The sequence below is a fragment of the Oncorhynchus clarkii genome, chromosome 28, assembly GCF_045791955.1.
Source record: "Oncorhynchus clarkii lewisi isolate Uvic-CL-2024 chromosome 28, UVic_Ocla_1.0, whole genome shotgun sequence".
NCBI classification, from domain to species: domain Eukaryota; kingdom Metazoa; phylum Chordata; class Actinopteri; order Salmoniformes; family Salmonidae; genus Oncorhynchus; species Oncorhynchus clarkii.
Window position 1 is genome coordinate 39,449,310 of NC_092174.1, and position 19,639 is coordinate 39,468,948.

Genomic DNA, 19,639 nt, shown 5'->3' on the forward strand with positions numbered 1-19,639 from the left:
GGATTATCTCTGTACCTACTACACAGGCACTATCACATCAGGTTAGGGTTAGCTCTGTACCCACTACCCAGGCACTATCACATCAGGTTAGGGTTAGCTCTGTACCCACTACCCAGGCACTATCACATCAGGTTAGGGTTAGCTCTGTACCCACTACCCAGACACTATCGCATCAGGTTAGGGTTAGCTCTGTACCCACTACCCAGGCACTATCACATCAGGTTAGGGTTAGCTCTGTACCCACTACCCAGACACTATCGCATCTGGTTAGGGTTAGCTCTGTACCCACTACACAGGCACTATCACATCAGGTTAGGGTTAGCTCTGTACCCACTACACAGGCACTATCACATCAGGTTAGGTTTAGCTTTGTACCCACTACCCAGGCACTATCACATCAGGTTAGGGTTATCTCTGTACCCACTACCCAGACACTATCGCATCAGGTTAGGGTTAGCTCTGTACCCACTACCCAGGCACTATCACATCAGGTTAGGGTTAGCTCTGTACCCACTACCCAGACACTATCGCATCAGGTTAGGGTTAGCTCTGTACCCACTACACAGGCACTATCACATCAGGTTAGGGTTAGCTCTGTACCCACTACACAGGCACTATCACATCAGGTTAGGGTTAGCTTTGTACCCACTACCCAGGAAATATCACTTACAGATGTAGGATCTTCATTTGATCGCCGTGTTACAGGATAACTTTCCTGCAATGGGCGGCAGGTAGCCTAGTGGTTAGAGCATTGGGCCAGTAACCAAAAGGTTGCTAGATTGAATCCCTGAGCTGACAAGGTAACAATCTGTCGTTCTGCCCCTGAACAAGGCAGTTAACCCACTGTTCCCCTGAACAAGGCAGTTAACTCACTGTTCCCCTGAACAAGGCAGTTAACCCACTGTTCCCCTGAACAAGGCAGTTAACCCACTGTTCCCCTGAACAAGGCAGTTAACTCACTGTTCCCCTGAACAAGGCAGTTAACCCACTGTTCCCCTGAACAAGGCAGTTAACCCACTGTTCCCCTGAACAAGGCAGTTAACCCACTGTTCCCCTGAACAAGGCAGTTAACCCACTGTTCCCCTGAACAAGGCAGTTAACCCACTGTTCCCCTGAACAAGGCAGTTAACCCACTGTTCCCCTGAACAAGGCAGTTAACCCACTGTTCCCCGGTAGGCCGTCATTGTAAATAAGAATTTGTTCTTAACTGACTCGCCAAGTTAAATAAAGGTTTTAAAAAAAAATGGCTTCTGAAGTTTGTAATTTCCACTTAGAAATGTCAGACTTGATTTTCCTTTACGGAAATATTTATCAACCCCTACAGAAAATGTCCATGAATTATAATCCACATAATGGTTCACGTTTCCTGTGGCTGCAGAATGATTTTCTTGCTGTAGTAAACCGGCCCCATGTGGAATCAAGGTGTTTCATGCAGCCTTATTCATTAGTCCACTGTTCCTCTGTCCTTCAGACAGAGACAACACACTAAACAGTAGGTGTACACAGGGACCGGCGTCCCAAAACGTACCTCTTTAGAGCCTCATCAACATAGCCTCTCTTGACACACACACACACACACACACACACCATCTACACAGCCTCCCCTGACACACCCTCTACTCACATCACCCCTGGAGAGCCAATTAGTTGACATCACCTCTAATTCATTACACACACACACACACACACACACACACACACACACACACACACACACACACACACACACACACACACACACACACACTGCACCGAGCAGACAAGTGCTGCACCGAGCAGACACACACACACTAACGTGCGCACACACATGCACACGCGTACAGTATAGTCTGCAAGTACACCCTGCATATAAACCCATATTAGGCCATGTCATTCAATCATCAATCTGCTCCACAACAACAAACCTTTCCAGTGTTCCTTTCACACACACACGCACACGCACACACACACACGCACACGCACACGCACACGCACACACACACACGCACACACACACACACACACTCCCAGGGCCCTCTTTGTAGACTACAGTCCCCCTCACCCATGTGTCTGGAAATGATTCATGTCTTCAGAGACAAAAGTTGAGTCCCTATTGCCTATTCTCTACTGTCTCCACTGTTAAAATGAAATGCTTTGTAACACCAAAACTAGTGGCAACTGAGCTGCCACCAACCAGCGCGATGGAGACGAGACCTGGAGTATTGAAACACCTCATCCTGAGATGTTATTGAAACACCTCATCCTGAGATGTTATTGAAACACCTCATCCTGAGACGTTATTGAAACACCTCATCCTGAGATGTTATTGAAACACCTCATCCTGAGATGTTATTGAAACACCTCATCCTGAGATGTTTTTGAAACATGACGTGGTTTGTTGCAACACCACTTAACCATGTGTTGTGCAACCAGTGGTGGAAAAAGTACATTTTCATACTTGAGTAATAGTGAAGATACCTTCATAGAAAATGACTCAAGCAAAAGTGAAAGTCACCCAGTACAATTTTACTGGAGTAAAAGTCTAAAAGTATTTGGTTTTAAATATACTTAAGTATCAAAAGTAAAAGTATAAATAATTTCAACTTCCTGATATTAAACAAACCAGACGGCACCATGAATGTATTATTTATTTATGGAGAGCCAGGGGTACACTCCAACACTCAGACATCATTTTCAAACAAAGGATTAGTATGCCAGATCAGAGGCAGTAGAGATGACCAGGGATGTTCTTTTGATAAGTGTGTGAATTGGATCATTTTCCTGTCAAAATGTAACAAGTACTTTTGGGTGTCGGGGAAAATGTATGAAGTAAAAAGTACATTATCTTCTTTAAGAATGTAGTGAAGTAAAAGTAAAAGTGGCCATAAATATAAATAGTAAAATACAAATACCCCCCAAAAACTACTTAAGTAGTACTTTAAAGCATTTTTACTTAGGTACCTTACACCACCGTGTGCAACACCTTGCCGAGGTGTGGGAGCCTACAGGAAAAGGTTGAAAACACTATCTTGGTGTTTCGAGTTTAGTTCTGTTTAGTGCAGAATTAGATCCCTTCTCTTTTGGTGCCGTTTCCTCCCTCTAAAGCTCCTAAACACTACGATGATGTTTCACATCCTGTCTTGTGCAGAATTAGATCCCTTCTGGAGCATTTGAATGGTTAACATTGATGTATATACACTACATGGCCAAAAGGATTGGTGGATTAGGCTATTTCAGCCACACCCGTTGCTGACAGGTGTATAAATCGAGCGCACCGCCATGCAATCTCCATAGACAAACATTGGCAGTAGAATGGTCTTACTGAAGAGCTCAGTGACTTTCAACGTGACACCGTCATAGAATGCCACCTTTCCAACAAGTCAATTTCAGCCCTTCTAGAGCATTCACAGTCAACTGTAAGTGTTGATTTTGTGAAGTGGAAACATCTAGGAGCAACAAAGGCTCAGCCGCGAAGTGATAGGCCACACAAGCTAACAGAACGGGACAACCGAGTGCTGACGCGTGTAGAGCGCAAAAATCATCTGTACTCGGTTGCAACACTCACTATCGAGTTCCAAACTGCCTCTGGAAGCAACGTCAGCACAAGAACTGTTCGTCGGGAGCTTCATGAAATGGGTTTCCATGGCCGAGCAGCCTCACACAAGTCTAAGATCACCATGTGGAATGCCAAGTATCGGCTGGAGTGGTGTAAAGGTCGCCGCCATTGGACTCTGGAGCAGTGGAAACGCGTTCTCTGGAGTGATGAATCATGCTTCACCAATTGGCAGTCCGACTGTGGAATCTGGGTTTGGTAGATGCCCGGAGAATACTACCTGCCCCAATGCATAGTGCCAAATGTAAAGTTTGGTGGAGGAGGAATAATGGTCTGGGGCTGTTTTTCATGGTTCGGGTTAGGCCCCTTAGTTCCAGTGAAGGGAAATCTTAATGCTACAGCATTACATTCTAGACAATTCTGTTCTTCCAACTTTGTGGCAACAGTTTGGGGAAGGCTCTACCCTGTTTCAGCATGACAATACCCTTGTGCACAAAGCGAGGTCCATACAGAAGATGTTTGTCGAGATCGGTGTGGAAGAACTTGACTGGCCTGCACAGAGCCCTGACCTCAACCCCATCGAACACCTTTGGGATGAATTGGAATGCCGACAGTGAGCCAGGCCTAATCGCCCAACATCAGTGCCCGACCTCACTAATGTTCTTGTGGCTGAATGGAAGCAAGTACCTGCAGTAATGTTCCAACATCTAGTGGAAAGCCTTCCCAGAAGAGTGGAGGCTGTTACAGCAGAAAAGAGGGGACCAACTCCATATTAATACCCATGACTTTGGAATGAGATGTTCGACTATACTGTTGGCCATGTAGTTTATCTGATAATGTGCCAACTTAGGCAGGTAAGCACAGTGCTCCATCCACCAGCAGTAACTAGAGGTTTTACAACAAGCGTCACAGGACACTGCATTTGCCTCGATCGTCAGAAGTTGGAAAAGTGGGAATGGGTTGTCTCGTCATTGAACGTCATTTTGCCTCATGGTTTTGATATCTGTTCATCATTGACCATTACACCTCATGGCACAACAAGCTGCTTAATGCTATTATAGAAGTATACTTGTCTTTCTTTAAACATGCATACAACATTGTGTATAAGAATCATAAAGTGTAAAAAAATGTTTTAAAAAATTAAATATGACCGACAATCCTCTAAAAACAGAACCATGTGGCATGATAGGAAGTGCAAGGAGATTTAACAGACTTCCAATGAGTACAATCACTCAATTATCTCTATCTTTGGTTATCCTCATAAAAGGGCAACATAGTAAATTTGATTTATTCAGAATTTTTTTTGTCAAATTAAATGACTTGCATTCCGTTTTATAAAGTACAGTGGTTGAGTGTGTAAAATGCCAATGAAATGTGCCATCTTACTGAATGAAATGTGCCATCTTACTGCCCCAGAAGTCGGAAGTTCAGCCTCCGTCTGTCCCACTTTCACTCCTTCTCTGTCTCCTCCTGTTTCTAATGTCTAAATTAAGCATTGAAAAAGGTAGAATTCAACAAAAATACATAGGCCCTTATGAAAATATTCTTATGCTATAAATCATTTTCATTTCTAAACCAGTTGATTGTTTGAGAGACAGTCTCCAAAAACATAGATTTTTGTGTTTTGATGTTGCCTTTCACATGCACTGAAACCGCCCAAACTTTCTTAAAAACACAAATATTCAGATTTTACTTGTATTCTGTTTTAAAACCCCTTCTGTGTATCAGAACACTTACAATGGGTTTCCATTCAAACACCCTCCAAACACCAGATCTCAGGTTAGGTGAACTACTTCTAATGGTTTCACTACACAATCATGGTGTCTTGAGTTTTTCTATTTTTACAGTGTACCAAAGTAGTGCACTATATACTCAATAGGGTGCCATTTAGATATAGAGAATAGGTTGTCATTTGGATATAGAGAATAGGGTGCCATTTAGATATAGAGAATAGGGTGCCATTTAGATATAGAGAATAGGGTGCCATTTAGATATAGAGAATAGGGTGCCATTTGGATATAGAGAATAGGGTGCCATTTGGATATAGAGAATAGGGTGCCATTTAGATATAGAGAATAGGGTGCCATTTAGATATAGAGAATAGGGTGCCATTTGGATATAGAGAATAGGGTGCCATTTGGATATAGAGAATAGGGTGCCATTTAGATATAGAGAATAGGGTGCCATTTAGATATAGAGAATAGGGTGCCATTTGGATATAGAGAATAGGGTGCCATTTAGATATAGAGAATATTATGGCAACTGATATATATATGCCATTTGGGACATGCACAAGAACTGCTAGGCTTAGGTAAGGTGCTTGCTGGGAGGTCTCTCTCTCCCTCCTCCTCCTCCACCGACTCTTCCTCCCACCCCAGCCTGGTCTCAGAGAAATAACTCAATGTATTTCTGATCACCTCCAATACGTATGATACCTACCAATGGTCTATTGACTTTAGACAGAAACAAAAGTAGGGAGGTTGGTCGGGGAGGATGGTCGGGTGATATCTGTGACCGTCTAGCAATCCAAAGTTTGTGTGTTCGAGTAGCATCAGGAACAACTGTAGCATTTGATCTAACCCTTCCCCCAACCCTTATTCTAAACTTAGCCCATTTCACGTAACCCGCTACGTAAATTCACCTAACCTTTGTCGTTAGTTCCCCTAACTGCCAATGTGAATTATTCTCGTAATTCTCCTTTGTTGTTACTCAGCAACAAGCAACCTGTTCTCAGATAAAGACGTGCAATACTATATGTCCTCCAAGATGTAGGATATGTTACATCATCTAATTCACGACCGGGTAAGATGTATGATACTGTACGTCCTCTAATTCATATGATCTTGTATGAACACTATTCCATTCACAATATAACCTAACGTAATGTAACATATCGCAATATATGTAGTGGCACAGATTTACGTACAGAATAATACGAATTTCCCTGAGACCACATTGCCCACCCACCTCTCTCTCTCTCTCTCTCTCTCCCAATGTCTTTCTTTCTCATGAACATAACTCAGAGGAAAAGCAGAGAGCAGCACCAAAACCATCACAGCAGCTGTTAGCACTAGCTAATGATCCCTCATTAGGCTACATCCCAGCTCCTCTGTACTGTTAACTCCACAGCCAGCCCACTCCAGCATAAACATCTAGTCTCTCCTTATTGCTGTGCAGTCCGTATTATGGCTTTGGGATAATGTTAGAGAACCATGTTAGTGAAGACAAATGACCTGTCTGTTTATAAAAGATATCACAGGTATAGAAACTACAGTATTTCAATGACAACCACCAGGGAGGATAGGAAAATCAGCCAGACCCACCCCAGGCCAGCAGTAGCCCGAATTCTACAAAATACAGTGGGGCAAAAAAGTATTTAGTCAGCCACCACTTGTGCAAGTTCTCCCACTTAAAAAGATGAGAGGCTTGTAATTTTCATCATAGGTACACTTCAACTATGACAGACAAAATGAGAAAAAAAATCCAGAAAATCACATTGTAGGATTTTTTATGAATTTATTTGCAAATTATGGTGGAAAATAAGTATTTGGTCACCTACAAACAAGCAAGATTTCTGACTCTCACAGACCTGTAACTTCTTCTTTAAGAGGCTCCTTTGTCCTCCACTCGTTACCTGTATTAATGGCACCAGTTTGAACTTGTTATCAGTATAAAAGACACCTGTCCACAACCTCAAACAGTCACACTCCAAACTCCACTATGGCCAAGACCAAAGAGCTGTCAAAGGACACCAGAAACAAAATTGTAGACCTGCACCAGGCTGGGAAGACTGAATATGCAATAGGTAAGCAGCTTGGTTTGAAGAAATCAACTGTGGGAGCAATTATTAGGAAATGGAAGACATACAAGACCACTGATAATCTCCCTCGATCTGAGGCTCCACGCAAGATCTCACCCCGTGGGGTCAAAATGATTATAAGAACGGTGAGCAAAAATCCCAGAACCACACGGGGGGACCTTGTGAATGACCTGCAGAGAGCTGGGACCAAAGTAACAAAGCCTACCATCAGTAACACACTACGCTGCCAGGGACTCAAATCCTGCAGTGCCAGACGTGTCCCCCTGCTTAAGCCAGTACATGTCCAGGCCCGTCTGAAGTTTGCTAGAGAGCATTTGGATGATCCAGAAGAAGATTGTGAGAATGTCATATGGTCAGATGAAACCAAAATAGAACTTTTTGGTAAAAACTCAACTCGTCGTGTTTGGCGGATAAAGAATGCTGAGTTGCATCCAAAGAACACCATACCTACTGTGAAGCATGGGGGTGGAAACATCATGCTTTGGGGCTGTTTTTCTGCAAAGGGACCAGGACGACTGATCCGTGTAAAGGAAAGAATGAATGGGGCCATGTATCGTGAGATTTTGAGTGAAAAACTCCTTCCATCAGCAAGGGCATTGAAGATGAAACGTGGCTGGGTCTTTCAGCATGACAATGATCCCAAACACACTGCCCGGGCAACGAAGGAGTGGCTTCGTAAGAAGCATTTCAAGGTCCTGGAGTGGCCTAGCCAGTCTCCAGTTCTCAACCCCATAGAAAATCTTTGGAGGGAGTTGAAAGTCCGTGTTGCCCAGCAACAGCCCCAAAACATCACTGCTCTAGAGGAGATCTGCATGGAGGAATGGGCCAAAATACCAGCAACAGTGTGTGAAAACCTTGTGAAGACTTACAGAAAACGTTTGACCTCTGTCATTGCCAACAAAGGGTATATAACAAAGTATTGAGATAAACTTTTGTTATTGACCAAATACTTATTTTCCACCATAATTTGCAAATAAGTTCATTAAAAATCCTACAATGTGATTTTCTGGATTTTTTTTCTCATTTTGTCTGTCATAGTTGAAGTGTACCTATGATGAAAATTACAGGCCTCTCTCATCTTTTTAAGTGGGAGAACTTGCACAGTTGGTGGCTGACTAAATACTTTTTTGCCCCACTGTATATACACTACATGACCGAAGGTATGTGGACATCTGCTCATTGAACATCTCATTCCAAAATCATAGTCATTAATATTGAGTTGGTCCACCATTTGCTGCTTTAACAGCCTCTAGACTAGATGTTGGAACATTGCTGCGGGGACTTACTTCCATTCAGCCACAAGAGCATTAGTCAAGCCAGTCAAGTTCTTCCACACCGATCTCAACAAACTATTTCTGTATGGACCTCACTTTGTGCACTGGGGCATTGTCATGCTGAAACACAAAAGGGCTTTCCTCAAACTGTTGCCACAAAGTTGGAAGCACAGAATCGTCTCAAATGTAATTGTATGCTGTAGCGTTCAGATTTCTCTTCACTGGAACTAAGGGGCATAGCCTGAATCATGGAAAACAGCTCCAGATCCTTATTCATCCTCCACCAAACTTTACAGTTGGCACTATGCATTCGGGTAGGTAGCGTTCTCCTGGCATCCAACAAACCCAGATTCGTCCATCGGACTGCCAGATGGTGAAGCGTGATTCATCACTCCAGAGTTCTCGTTTCCACTGCTCCAGAGTCCAATGGAGGTAGATTTACACCATTCTGGCCGATGCTTGGCATTGCGCATGGTGATCTTAGGCTTGTGTACGGCTGCTCGGCCAAAGAAACCCATTTCATGAAGCGCCCAACAAACAGTTATTGTGCTGACGTTGCTTCCAGAGGCAGTTTGGAACTCGGTAGTGAGTGTTGTAACTGAGGACAGACCATTTTTACGCGCTACTTACAGTTGCTCTTACAGTTGACCGGAGCAGCTCTAGCAGGACAGTAATTTGATAAACTGACTTGTTGGAAAGGTGGCATCCTATGACGGTGCCATGTTGAAAGTCACCGAGCTCTTCTACTGCCAATGCATTTCATTTTGGCGCTCAATACGATTATTATTACAATTATTGTATCCCCTTTTCTCCCAAATGTTGATCTTGTGACATCACTGCAACTCCCCAACGGGCTCAGGAGGCGAAGGTCGAGTCATGCGTCCTCCAAAACATGACCCGCTAAACCACACTTCTTAACACCCACCAGCTTACCCAGAGGTCAGCCTGCAGGTGCCAGGCCCACCACAAGGAGTCGCTAGAGCGCGATGAGCCAAGTAAAGCCTCCCCTAACCCGGACAACGCTGGGCCAATTGTGCACCGCCCTCTGGGACTCACGGTCACGGCCAGTTGTGATACAGCCCGGGATCGAATCTGGGTCTGTAGTGACACATCTAGCACTGCGATGCAGTGTCTTAGACCATTGCGCCACTCGGGAGGCCCTTATGTGCTCAATTTTCATACACCTGTCAGCAACGGGTGAGGCTGAAATAGCCGACTCCCCTAATTTGAAGGGGCGTCCACATACTTTTGTATATATAGTGTATATGCCCAGTGGGACTAAAGGCTTAGCTGGGGAGATTTCAAATTATTTCATAAATTCCTGGAGTGGAGTGACTCACTCTGTATTCCTTGCCGAGGCCTGAATAAAAAAAGAGAATGGGTGGATATGCAAATGAGCTGCTGGAGAATAAGGAGAGGGATTCCCACCAGCCGAGGGTGAAAGAAAGAGAGTCGTCCCCCCCCCCCCCCCCCGTCGTCACACTCCTCTGAATGGACTCTTTCTTCTGCCTCACACACACATCACTGGCTGAGGTAGGAGGGAGGCCGGTCAACGGCAAAGGTAACTAGGGTCGCGTACCAAATTGCACCCTATTCTCTAAATAGTGTCCTACTTTTGACCAGAGCTCTATGATGAAAAAAATTGCCCGTGGTCCCTGGTCAAACGTAGGGTACTATATAGGGAATAGGGTGCCATTTGGGACACACATGAGGCCTTTCTCTCTGGGCCTTCTTTCCCTCGGAAGCCTGGGCACACAATAAGCTAAGCATCAGCCTTCACCAGACCCAGTAGAGCACCTAGCCTATACGCTGTTGCTTAATGTTATTCAGGTGACTGAATCAAGCTGGTGTGAGAGAGAAGAAAAACAGGTTATTTCTGGAATTAAGTTCCTCAAACAATAACATGGTGTACTCTGGAAGCCTTAAAGAGAACGGTCTAACACTCTCTCAAATCATTTTTTTTTTTTTTTACCTTTAATCATTCACATTTAGTCATTTACAGTTAGTCAGTTACATACATTTTTAAAAAAAATTGTATTGGTCCCCCGTGGGAAACGAACCCACAACTGGTCCCTCATGGGAAACGAACCCACAAATGGTCCCCCGTGGGAAACGAACCCACAACTGGTCCCCCGTGGGAAACGAACCCACAACTGGTCCCCCTGTGGGAAACGAACCCACAACCCTGGCATTGCAAGCGCAAAGCTGTACCAACCCGAGATACACTCCAACTGTAAGGACTGCCTCGGAGTTATGATTAGCCTACGGTTTGACATCATAAAGGCCTATACCTATGATAGGACATAGCGTGGGCTAACTGACATTATAAACTGGGTGGTTCAAGCCCTGAATGCTGATTGGCTGACAGCCGTAGTATATCAGATCGTATACCACAGGTATGACAAAACATGTATTTTTACTGCTCTAATTACGTTGGTAATCAGTTTATAACAGCAATAAGGCAACTTTTGTGGTACAATGGCCATATACCAAACCCACCCTGGCATTGTTGCTTAATTACACTTTGATGAGGTATTTTTCAGAGGGTTGAGAAATACCTCTGTTTTATACCTGGTTCCTATTCACTAGGAACAAAACAGAAGCAACTGTCCGAAACAAGCAGCGACTACCTGAACTTGTCCAATAAGAATCGCTTGGTTTTTTTTCATTTTCCGTCTCAAAATGTTTTTGTTACAGTGTGCACTAATGAATACAACCCTGCAGTTCAGTATTTTCTATCACTTGATGTAGGATAGGTTTACACAAGTATAATTGCATTATAATACATAGCCTACTTCATCTGAATAGATAAGCCATTTCTCACAAACAGGGAGGTGATGGGCGCTATCTGGCTACATCATTTCATTACAACACAATAGACTTACAGGGACCATGTGCTTTAGCCTTGCAGGCAGCATCACATGAATTAAATCTGAACAAGAGGAGGCCATGTTGTTATGCAAAGCCCAGAGGAAAAGAGACGTTTCCACCTTTCTAAACACACACACGCACACACACACACACACACACGCACACACACACACACACACATTAGTCACAGCAGCCCCTCCCCCCAGTCTCGATGCACCTCCCCCTCTTCCATAAAAGGGGAGAGATGGAGTTCAGGCCAAAGACATCGGTTTTGTCTAGAATGGATAGATACAGCTTTTGTCAAATTTGACTTTTCGGTGCAGGTTTAGGAGAAATTACGCAGCAGGTTAGGAGAATTAAAGTAGCAGGTTAGGACAATTCATGTAACAGATTTCGGCTAAGGATAATTTGACAAAAGCTGTATACTATCTAGACATGCCAAAGGACATCCTGAGCCCTTTGTCACTCCTCAGGACCCTTTCATTAAAGGGACATGGACACAGTGCCTCGGGCTCTTAGAAGAAGCCTCTGAGAATGAGGGGAAAGCGACATTTTATGTGACACTGTGGTCACAGGTCAATCAACACAGTCAGGGCTGCTGTGGCCACTGCTACTGAACATGTGAATTAGAACCTTCCGGAAATGTACGTCATGTAGCAGACGCTCTTATTCAGAGCGACTGACAGGAGCAATTCGTTTTAAGTGCCTTGCTCAAGGGCACATCGGCACACCAGCAACCTTTCGGTTACCTGCCGTCCTAAATCTACTAGAACCGTTTAGCCAGTAGGCACATCAAAGTCACAGTAGAACGGCTTTCATTTAATATGCAAAATATACTGTTAAATAATGAATATCATCTCCACCACTCCCTATCAGAAACGGTAACAACCATGCCTTTGAGGGTCTGACTTCGCTCACTTCAACCATGGATTTGGCTCATCTTTAATCAGGCCAAACAGTCCCAAATGGATCCCTATTCCCTATATGGTGCACTACTTTTGACCAGAGCCTTATGGGGTAGTATAGTAGGGCACTATATAGGGAATAGGGTGCCATTTGGGACATGGTAGTGAGTATGACTGAAATCCCAAGCAGCTACGGGCTGTGTTTATACTGTGAGGTATGTTAATACGAGCACACATTCCTATACTCCCAAATCGCAGTGTTAAATTACAGCCTCTGCAGAGAGAGTGAGAGAGGAAATATTATCTATTTCACTTGCTTTAGCAATGTAAACATATCCTTCCCATGCCAATAAAGCCCTTTGAATTGAATTGAGAGAGAGGGGAGAGAGAGAGAGAGAGAGATCAAGAGAAAACAAAAAGATAATTACTTGATACATTGGAAAGAATCAACAAAAAAACTGAGCAAACTAGAATTCTATTTGGCTCGAAACACAGTGGCAGAATACCTGACCACTGTGACTGACCCAAAATTAAGGAAAGTTTTGACTATGTACAGACTCAGTGAGCATAGCCTTGCAATTGAGAAAGGCCGCCGTAGGCAGACCTGGCTCTCAAGAGAAGACAACCTATGTGCACACTGCCCACCAAATTAGGTGGAAACTGAGCTGCACTTCCTAACCTCCTGCCAAATGTATGACCATATTAGAGACACATATTTCCCTCAGATTAAACAGACGCACAAAGAATTTGAAAACAAATCCAATTTTGATAAACTCCCATATCTATTAGATGAAATACCACAGTGTGCCATCACAGCAGCAAGATGTGTGACCTGTTGCCACAAGAAAAGGGCAACCCGTGAAGAACAAACATCATTGTAAATACAACCCATATTTATGTTTATTTATTTTTCCCTTGTTTTTACTATAACTATTTACACATCGTTACAACACTGTATTTAGACATAATATGACATTTGTAATGTCTTTATTATTTTGGAACTTCTGTGAGTGTAATGTTGACTGTTCATTTTGTTGTTTATTTCACTTTTGTTTATTATCTACTTCACTTGCTTTGGCAATGTTAACATATGTTTTCTATGCCAATAAAGCCCTTAAATTGAATTGAGAGAGAGAAAGACAGAGAGGGGGAGAGAGAGAGACAGAGAGACAGAGAGCGAGAGAGACAGAAAGAGACAGAGAGAGACAGAGAGAGACAGAGAGAGACAGAGAGAGAGAGAGAGAGAGACAGAGACAGAGAGAGACAGAAAGAGACAGAGAGAGACAGAGAGAGACAGAGAGACACAGAGAGAGACAGAGAGAGACAGAGAGAGACAGAGAGAGAGAGAGAGAGAGAGACAGAGAGACAGAGAGACACAGAGAGAGACAGAGAGAGAGAGAGAGAGAGAGAGAGAGAGAGACAGAAGGGAGGAGGTTGATGGATGACGGAGGCGTGACAAAACCAGTGCTTAAGGATGACCAACACCTGCCTAAACAGGCCAGGACACACGTTCAGTATATATTGTAATTATTTTGTTTTTTATCCTCTTATATCTGTTGTCTGGTAAATATTTCCATTTTTATTTTCATTGTTTTTATTTGTTTTCTCCCTGTGCAGCACATTGTGTTACATTCCATTTCTGAAATGGGCTGTCTTAATAAAGCTTGATTTTATTTGACTTTAGACCAGAGCCCTATGGGTGCCCCGGTCAAAAGTAGTGCACTACACAGGGAATAGGGTGCCATTTGGGGCGTAACCCAGACCTTCATCTGTCAAGGCAGGGCACTGTGAGCACCCTTGATTCCTCTCAACTGTCACTCGGCAGGAGGTCTTGCTCACACACTCACACACACACAAATGCACACACACACACTTATTAACTTGTAAAAACATCCAAAAATCTGAAGTAGGCTATGATACCATAATTGGCTACAAGATGGAAATAGCAGCGTCAAGGACCCGAGAAGAAACAGCATCAAGGTGAAAACATCACCCCATGTAGGGAGGAGAGACACCACGTGACACCCCTGCCTGCTCTAGCATCTTTTGATTTGCTACTGGGAGGGAGTGCTTCATGAAATAACACCGTTCTTTCCGTTATTACTCATCAATAATGTAAACCTATCACAACAGTCAAATATGTAATTCATTATTTCAGATGTAACGCAGATTAGGATTAAAAGCGAGTTCATGTGGGGTTTTTTACATGCTTTTTTTTTTTTTACAATAACAAAATTATAGAATTACAGAAAAATGACAAAGGGGAGTTAAACATAAGGTTTAGGCTAAAATAAAATGCCATGAATGAGCAAGATCTGGAAACAAACCTGAGGGCGGAGGTGAAAATAAGGGAAATGAGCGAAAGCACCTTTGCCATCTTGATGTGTACCGTTATTCAGAGAGAAGCGGATCTGTGCCTGTTAGAAATAACACTAAATCATATACCTTGCCATCATAAACAATACGTGATGAAATTAATTGAATATGCCGGATGTACATTAAAACAATAATATCGACCGAAGTATATAATTCGAGGCACCTTCATAGGTGTTGCATCACCTTGCATACCTGTCCCGTCTCATAACCTAAAAAGCAGCAGCCCCGCCTTCACTGCAGTAACGGTACACACCGCCATTCCATTCTATCGACCCACTCGGAAATTGCATAACAATATAATTGAAAACAACAGATGGAAAACATTTAGCTGGTGCTGCCTGTTTCACAGAGCCTATTGCTACTTATTCGCCTACTGAAAATAGCGGAGTCATTCGCATTCGCAACCACCTTATGCATCACTTTCATTTTCCGGCACAACCTATTATTTCTTGCCTGCCCGCACCGTGACACACACAGGGCGGTAGGCTACACCAGAGGACACTAAACATCACTCGTTCCGACAAAAAGAAAAATAACGGCACAAAAGACATCATAATCAAACACGAACACATTGGTCAAATCCAGCGAGAGCAAAACCAACGAACATTGAGAAACAAGCTTCTGACGCTGACACATCCATGCACGGGTAAACTATAAACCAAACCATTTTTTTTCTACCTGTACAAGTTGCCATTTGCTGCAGCGTTTTGGAGTCTTTTCCGCGTCTGCTCTAGAATAAATATAGGTTTAAAATAAACAAACACGTCCCCGCAATCTGTGTAAATAATACTGTATAGATAAGCACCACAGGTATGTTTTTATAGGAGGACATTTGCGAGCCCCGTTTTCCCTGTTCAGGTGTACATGTTCACGGCTCCTGCCTGCGCACGGCGCTCAACTCTGTGTGTCACAGCTTGTGTCGTCAGCGGCCACATAAAAAGGTGCTTTCCGTTTCCAGCCCCTCATCTCACCACTCATATAACGGTATTTACCTAAAATAAGATTTTATTGGCTAGTAGGTTGAGTGAAAGTGAGGAAGATAGGTAGAACACAGGTAGAACACAGGTAATAGGTTATCCAATGAGAGGAAGCTACTCTTTTCTGATAAAATGTAAAGTCAAATCCAAGTTACAATAATCTGCAGACAAACTTCATAAATCAAGTGATTGATTAGGCTACATCGGAAATATAAATAGCTGTTCTGGGTTATTGTAGCTATAATGTTGTGTATTTTCTATAGGTGTTTTGTGTATTTAGCAAACTGAGAATCATTATCCTCTTTATGTTCCTGTAGCGCAATTGAACTACATTCTTCACAACCAAATAAAAAAAAAAAAAAATGTCCTTGCTGTCGCATGTAAAGTTGGAGCTAAAACAGTGTCAAGGCAGCTGGCGCTGTCGCTGCTGCATAGCTAGGTTCCTTTCAGAGACTGCAGCAGTTGCTCACACACATAGGACAACTGTATGACGACCATTTCTTTCCTGCAGCATAACAGGTAAACTACTATCTTCCACAAATCAGCTTATCTTCCACAAATGAAAATCATCACAAGTTATTCAACAAGCTCTATTCTGAGGACTGTAACATATCCCCTACCATGCCCAAAACAATGTTATGCTACCCAAAAAAAGCATGCCACGAGATGCCTGAGTGTAATATATTAAAATCTAAGTTGACAAAGTGGCTAAATAAAACAACAATTTGTACAACACAACTCTTACCTTTAAGCAAACCACGCGACAAACAATGCATTAAAAAAAGTGTTGCGGGCAGCTAACCGGAGGGGTTGTTATCCAAAACAACTCAACACAATCCCGAATAAAATATGTAGCTATTTATTTTAGATAATAATATAATGCAAATCGAGAATGACATGCAATCAGTGACTCTACAAATGCACATTGCTGAATATTCCATCACACTCAAATAACTATGCTACCCGGTAGTAAAACAAGACCAACTATTAGCTATTATCGTTATCTACTCGTTATTTTTCAGCACAAAATATCAGGTGGCTCAGCTTAACTGAACTGCATGGCTGGGGGCAGCACGTTAGCAAGCTAGCCTGTTTAGCCGAGAAGTTTTTGTTGAGCAAAAAAGGTAGCAAACGTCATGATTTATTTGAACAAATATAACACATTGCAGCTTGTGTATTGGAAAAACAAGGAGAAAAGTTAACCTCCAGTCCACGGGATGAGAGGCGAGTATAACGGTACGCTCGAGCAACGCACCACTAGGCGGACAGAGAAGCGAGACAGGTATAACGGTACACAAGCACACTGGAATATAGGCTACTTACTACTTTCCAGCACTTGAAGTCCCTAAAACGTTGTTCACAAAAGTCCCAAAGTCAACGAACAGAGTCAAATGAACACAAAAGTACGTAGTCCGTCTCACTGAATCGTTTCCCGTTGGTTTTACGGAGTTTGACTTACCGTTATTCCTCCTCGGGTTCGCCTGTTTTCTGCGCTTACACCTGGGGCCATCCGCCATGATCCTTTCGCTGTGTCTGAATGCTGCCCGAGCGAGTCAGCCCCCCTCCCTCCCGTACCCCCTCCTCTCTCCACTCTACCTCCCTCCCTGAGCTGCACCTGGTTTACGACACTCTGCTTTACGACATCACCTTCTCCACCGCTATCACCTCAGCGCGTTGTCATTCCCCCTACTGGCAACACGTGAGTCCATCCCGACCTTTTGATTACGCCGGACACTTTTTTTTGCACTGACTCTATGCACACACTAACACATACTTACAGTGACACCCCAATACCCACACTCAGAGGCATCGTGCACACCAGAAAACAGGGAGCACAAAGTACATGAGGATGGCTGGGAGGTGGAAGTTGGAGAATTTAGCATTTTGTAAATACGTAAAACAGCTTTCTCTTGTAATTTAGAGCCAGAATCATTATGCTTAAAGGTGCAATATGCAGAAATTGCTCCTCCATTTCCTGGTTGTTAAACAAATAGTTTCGCCTAATTTCATTTTATGTGACAAAACAAGTAATGTAGAGTGTAGAACTAATGTCATTGTACCGTCTAAACCACTATAAAATATATTTTCAATAACTACAAATATTGTATTTTCAGCTGTTTGAAGAATAAGGGGCACGACACCTCTACACACACAACACGTGTACACATGCATGCTGACGCCAATCACACACTTTCACACTCACCAAATATGCTACTGTCTATTATCTATTCTGTTGCCTAGTCACTTTACCCCTACCTACAGTCGGAAGTTTACATACACCTTAGCCAAATAAATTTAAACTCAGTTTTTCAGAATTCCTGAAATTTAATACTAGTAAAAATTCCCTGTTTTAGGTCAGTTAGGATCACCACTTTATTTTAAGGATGTGAAATGTCAGAATAGTAGAGAGAGTGATTTATTTCAGCTTTTATTTCTTTCGTCTAATTCCCAGTGGGTCAGAAGTTTACATACACGCAATTAGTATTTGGTAGCATTGCCTTTAAATTGTTTAATTTGGGACAAACGTTTCGGGTAGCCTTCCACAAGCTTCCCACAATAAGTTGGGTGAATTCTGGCCCATTCCTCCTGACAGAGCTGGTGTAACTGAGTCAGGTTTGTAGGCCTCCTTGCTCATGTAACCGATTTGAAATGGCTAGCTAGTGAGCGGTGGTGTGCGCTAATAGCGTTTCAATCGGTGACGTCACTCGCTCTGAGACCTTAAAGTAGTGGTTCCCCTTGCTCTGCAAGGGCTGCGGCTTTTGTGGAGCGATGGGTAACGATGCTTCGTGGGTGTCAGTTGTCTATGTGTGCAGAGGGTCTCTGGTTCGAGCCCGGCGAGGGGACGGACGACCGTTATACTGTTACACTCACACACGCTTTTTCAGTTTTGCCCACAGATTTCTATAGGATTGAGGTCAGGGCTTTGTGATGGCCACTCCAATACCTTGACTTTGTTGTCCTTACTTTGGAAGTATGCTTGGGGTCATTGTCCATTTGGAAGACCCATTTGCGACCAAGCTTTAACTTCCTGACGGATGTCTTGAGATGTTTCTTCAATATATCCACATAATTTCCCTTCCTCATGATGCCATATATTTTGTGAAGTGCACCAGTCCCTCCTGCAGCAAAGCACCCCCACAACATGATGCTGCCACCTGTGTTTCACGGTTGGGATGGTGTTCTTCGGCTTGCACGCCTTTTTCCTCCAAACATAATGATGGTAATTATGGCCAAACAGTTCTAATTTTGTTTCATCAGACCAGAGGACATTTCTCCAAAAAGTACGATCTTTGTCCCCCATGTGCAGTTGCAAACCGTAGTCTAGATTTTTTATGGCGGTTTTGGAGCAGAGGCTTCTTCCTTGCTTAGCGGCCTTTCAGGTTATGTCGATATAGGACTCGTTTTACTGTGGATATAGATACTTTTGTACCTTTTTCCTCCAGCATCATCTCAAGGTCCTTTGCTGTTGTTTTGGGATTGATTTGCACTTTTCGCACCAAAGAATGTTCATCTCTACAGAACGTGTCTCCTTCCTGAGCTGTATGACGGCTGCATGATCTCATGGTGTTTAAACTTGCGTACTATTGTTTGTACAGATGAATGTGGTACCTTCAGGTGTTTGGAAATTGCTCCCAAGGATGAACCAGACCTGTGGAGGTCTACAATTTTTTTTTGTCTCGGCTGAGGTCTTGGCTGATTTATTTTTGATTTCCCCATGATGTCAAGCAAAGAGGCACTGAGTTTGAAGGTAGGCCTTGAAATACATCCACAGGTACACCTCCAATTGACTCAAATGATGTCAATTAGCCTTTACATCATTTTCTGGAATTTTCTAAGTGGTTTAAAGGCACAGTCAACTTAGTGTATGTAAACTTCTGACCCAC

General features: G+C 43.2%; 1 protein-coding gene across 1 annotated transcript in view; it reads right to left on the reverse strand.

Annotated features, from left to right (window-relative positions):
* LOC139387271 (zinc finger E-box-binding homeobox 1-like) overlaps positions 1-17,272 on the reverse strand; it is a 93,483-nt gene extending 76,211 nt beyond the window's left edge. Inside the window, exon 1 of the mRNA XM_071133384.1 lies at positions 17,215-17,272. Coding sequence (XP_070989485.1) covers positions 17,215-17,272 — 58 coding nt within the window. The remainder of the gene's footprint in view (positions 1-17,214) is intronic.
* Positions 17,273-19,639: the final 2,367 nt, after the last annotated feature.